This window comes from Diaphorina citri, unplaced genomic scaffold, assembly GCF_000475195.1.
Source record: "Diaphorina citri unplaced genomic scaffold, Diaci psyllid genome assembly version 1.1 scaffold1831, whole genome shotgun sequence".
Classification (NCBI taxonomy): Eukaryota; Metazoa; Arthropoda; class Insecta; order Hemiptera; family Psyllidae; genus Diaphorina; species Diaphorina citri.
Window position 1 is genome coordinate 42,799 of NW_007379257.1, and position 3,206 is coordinate 46,004.

Here is a 3,206-nt window from a genome sequence, read left to right on the forward strand (position 1 = left end):
CCACTGAATTTGGCATTAATATAGGTCTCCTTCCTACCAAGCGATCGTGCCAAACCGTTGTATAATCTGATCCTGACTGATCAATTCAATCTGCACCTTCTTCCTCATATAGAAGATCGGACAGTCTCTACTCGTACATATCACTTGCTCATGCAGACTCCCCTGGCACGTTTGACATTGTGTCCACAGCTGACAGAACTTCTTCTCCAGCTGTTGATACTTGTCATTCTCAGCCTCATAGTATTGTTTCTCCTTCGCCAGGCAGAAATTACACAGAGCATTAGACAGCGAGGTGTCGTGTAACACCACCTTACATCCGATACACGTCTGTTTCTTCTGTACAAACATAGAGAGCGCTCCGACGCGTGATGTGGACACGATTTTGGTTCGTGTGTGATCGCCTCGGAGAAGAATGCTTTCGGCTTTGTCTCCGAGGATGGGCGAGAATATCCGAATCAAAGGCTTGGACAGTTGGTTTTCTAGGTAGTAGTTGGAATCGATGGGGACGTTGTTCTCCAGGACGTATATGGGATCTTCGGCTTTCATGTACGCTGGCGTTCCTGTAATGCGGATAAGGAAGGGGAATGATAATAATATCCTGTAACTATTCTAATTGGAGAATCCTAGAAGGACGATTGCTATTATCTTAATCAGACTACCCAGATATAAAATCATTCGTATTTCATAACAAACAGCCATAAAAAGTAAGAGAGAGAGGAGGACGAGAAGAAGAAAGAAAGACAAAGAGGAGAAAATATCTAAATCCAATACACTGGAATTCACTCGATAAAGACATGACTTGACGTGGACTCGAACCACCATCCCCCAGTTACAAAATCTAACGCGGATAAGGAAGGGGAATGATAATAATATCCTGCAACTGTTCTAATTGGAGAATCACAGAAGGACGATTGCTATTATCTTAATCAGATTACCCAGATATAATATCATTCGTATTTCATAACAAACAACCATAAAAAGTAAGAGAGAGAGGAGGACGAGAAGAAGAAAGAAAGACAAAGAGGAGAAAACATCTAAATCCAATACACTGGAATTCACTCGATAAAGACATGACTTGACGTGGACTCGAACCACCATCCCCCAGTTACAAAATCTAACGCGTTAACCCATACTTCTCTAAGGTTAGTTCCTTGCCATAAATAACCGTATTGATGTAAGGCCAGCCACTCACTATCAGGTAGACCTGACAGGTACGGCTAAGGTTAGTTCCTTGCCATAAACAGGGTTTATACGCTTTTCTCGAAATGAAATTCCATGACTATTCATTCCAGCAAATTTCCATGACTTTTTCTAGAAAATTAAGGGGCGGAGGTACTTAAAAATTGGTTAGATTACCCCTTCATTTAAACAAAATATGCAATATGCAGAAAGGTTAGTTCCTTGCCATAACATAAATAACCGTATTGATGTAAGGCCAGCCACTCACTATCAGGTAGACCTGACAGGTACGGCTGAAAAGGTTCGCCTGTCAGGTCTACCTGATACCTGAAAGCGAGTAGCTGGCCCAAGAGTAAGTATAACTAAACAAACCTTTTCCAGCCTGAATGATAACATAAGGCACATTGGGAAACAATCACGTGTTGCTGGCTTTTCCCAGCAATCGTTGGGCTGGATGAGGTTAATGCGAGGAAACGGGTAGCTTGTCGAGAGGGTAAAACCCCCGTCACTACAAACTTTGGTAGTTTCAAAAGTTAGTTACAGAATGGCGTTTAACACCCTAAAAACCCCGGCTAGGTCTGACAGCGCATAATAAAAAAAAGGAAGGAATTTTAATTGAGTTAAGCATAAATGCTTGCCACAAATGTCGTTCCCTGCTTAATGCACTACGCTAAATTTTATGACTTGACTTGGACTCGAGGAAGGAATCTTAATTGAGTTAAGCATAAATGCTTGCCACAAATGTCGTTCCCTGCTTAATGCACTACGCTAAATTTTATGACTTGACTTGGACTCGATAGCTTGTCGAGAGGGTAAAACCCTCGTCACCACAAACTTTGGTGGTTTCAAAAGTTAGTTACAGAACGGCGTTTAACCTCCTAAAAACCCCGGCTAGGTATGACCAAGGGCATAATAGTAGATTCGTAGAAGCTCAACTCATCTTTTAGGGCTGTTTGCCCCAAGGGCATAATATACTGATAAATTCTGAAGTGACTCAGCGCATAATAGTAGATTCGTAGAAGCTCAACTCATCTTTTAGGGCTGTTTGCCCCAAGGGCATTTAGGGCTGTTTGCCCCAATTCTGAAGTGACTTTGTGAAGATTCATTTAGAAAAGAAGAACACAAGTAACATATACACAACTGTGAAGAGTATGTTACTGGTGTTAGTGCACCTGCCCAAGTTCCAGTAAACATGTACCTATTTCTCTTCAGACTCCACGAGGGTACTATTTTTCCTTTCTTCCTCTTTAGAACTCCATCTCTCATGACGATTCAAGGTGCAGGTGTTTTCCTTCCGGGAAACTTTCGGAAATGGAACCTCAGAAATGGAACCAGTTCCCTTTTGGAAATTGAAATAGCGCTGTACTAACCCATAAAAAAAAAAATCCAAGATGGTGTGAAGTGACTTTGTGAAGATTCATTTAGAAAAGAAGAACACAAGTAACATATACACAACTGTGAAGAGTATGTTACTGGTGTTCTTTTCAAGGGCATAATAGTAAAATCAAGTTCCAAACCTTTGCAGTCCATTTTGTCATAGGTAGATGGTGTACCATCGGAATCCGTTCCGTTTCAGTAGGTAAATTTCCCGAAAATACATTTTTACTTTAACGTGTACCGTCTTTTGTCCTCCCTCTCCCATTTCCCTCTTTCTAACTGTCTATTAGAACTCCATCCTTCAATCCCACAATTAACTTTATCATGTAAAATAAGCTGTCATCCTCTTCACAGGGTTCAATGTTGAGGCGTGTCATGAACGTAAACCTTTTTTTTTTCTTTTTTTTTTTTAAGAGGTTTGACAGAGGGAACTGTAACTGCCATGGTCTTATCGTCCCGAAATCGAAGAGAGAAGGAAGACAGGATAGTCATACCATGTCATACATCAAATCAAAATAAAATCCAAACATGCACACACGGACAACCTACATTTAAATAACATCACTGAACAATCAAACATCATTCCAAAATACATATTTAATTTTTTTACTTTTTTATATACAGAGTACCTACAGACTGTAAAAAAAAAG

The 3,206-nt window shown here is 40.4% G+C and overlaps 1 protein-coding gene across 1 annotated transcript in view; it reads right to left on the reverse strand.

Annotated features, from left to right (window-relative positions):
- LOC103517392 (DNA polymerase delta catalytic subunit-like) overlaps window positions 1–2,716 on the reverse strand; it is a 6,714-nt gene extending 3,998 nt beyond the window's left edge. Inside the window, exon 1 of the mRNA XM_017447434.1 lies at window positions 2,697–2,716. Coding sequence (XP_017302923.1) covers window positions 2,697–2,709 — 13 coding nt within the window. The 5' untranslated portion in view covers window positions 2,710–2,716. The remainder of the gene's footprint in view (window positions 1–2,696) is intronic.
- Between the last annotated feature and the right edge of the window lie 490 nt (window positions 2,717–3,206).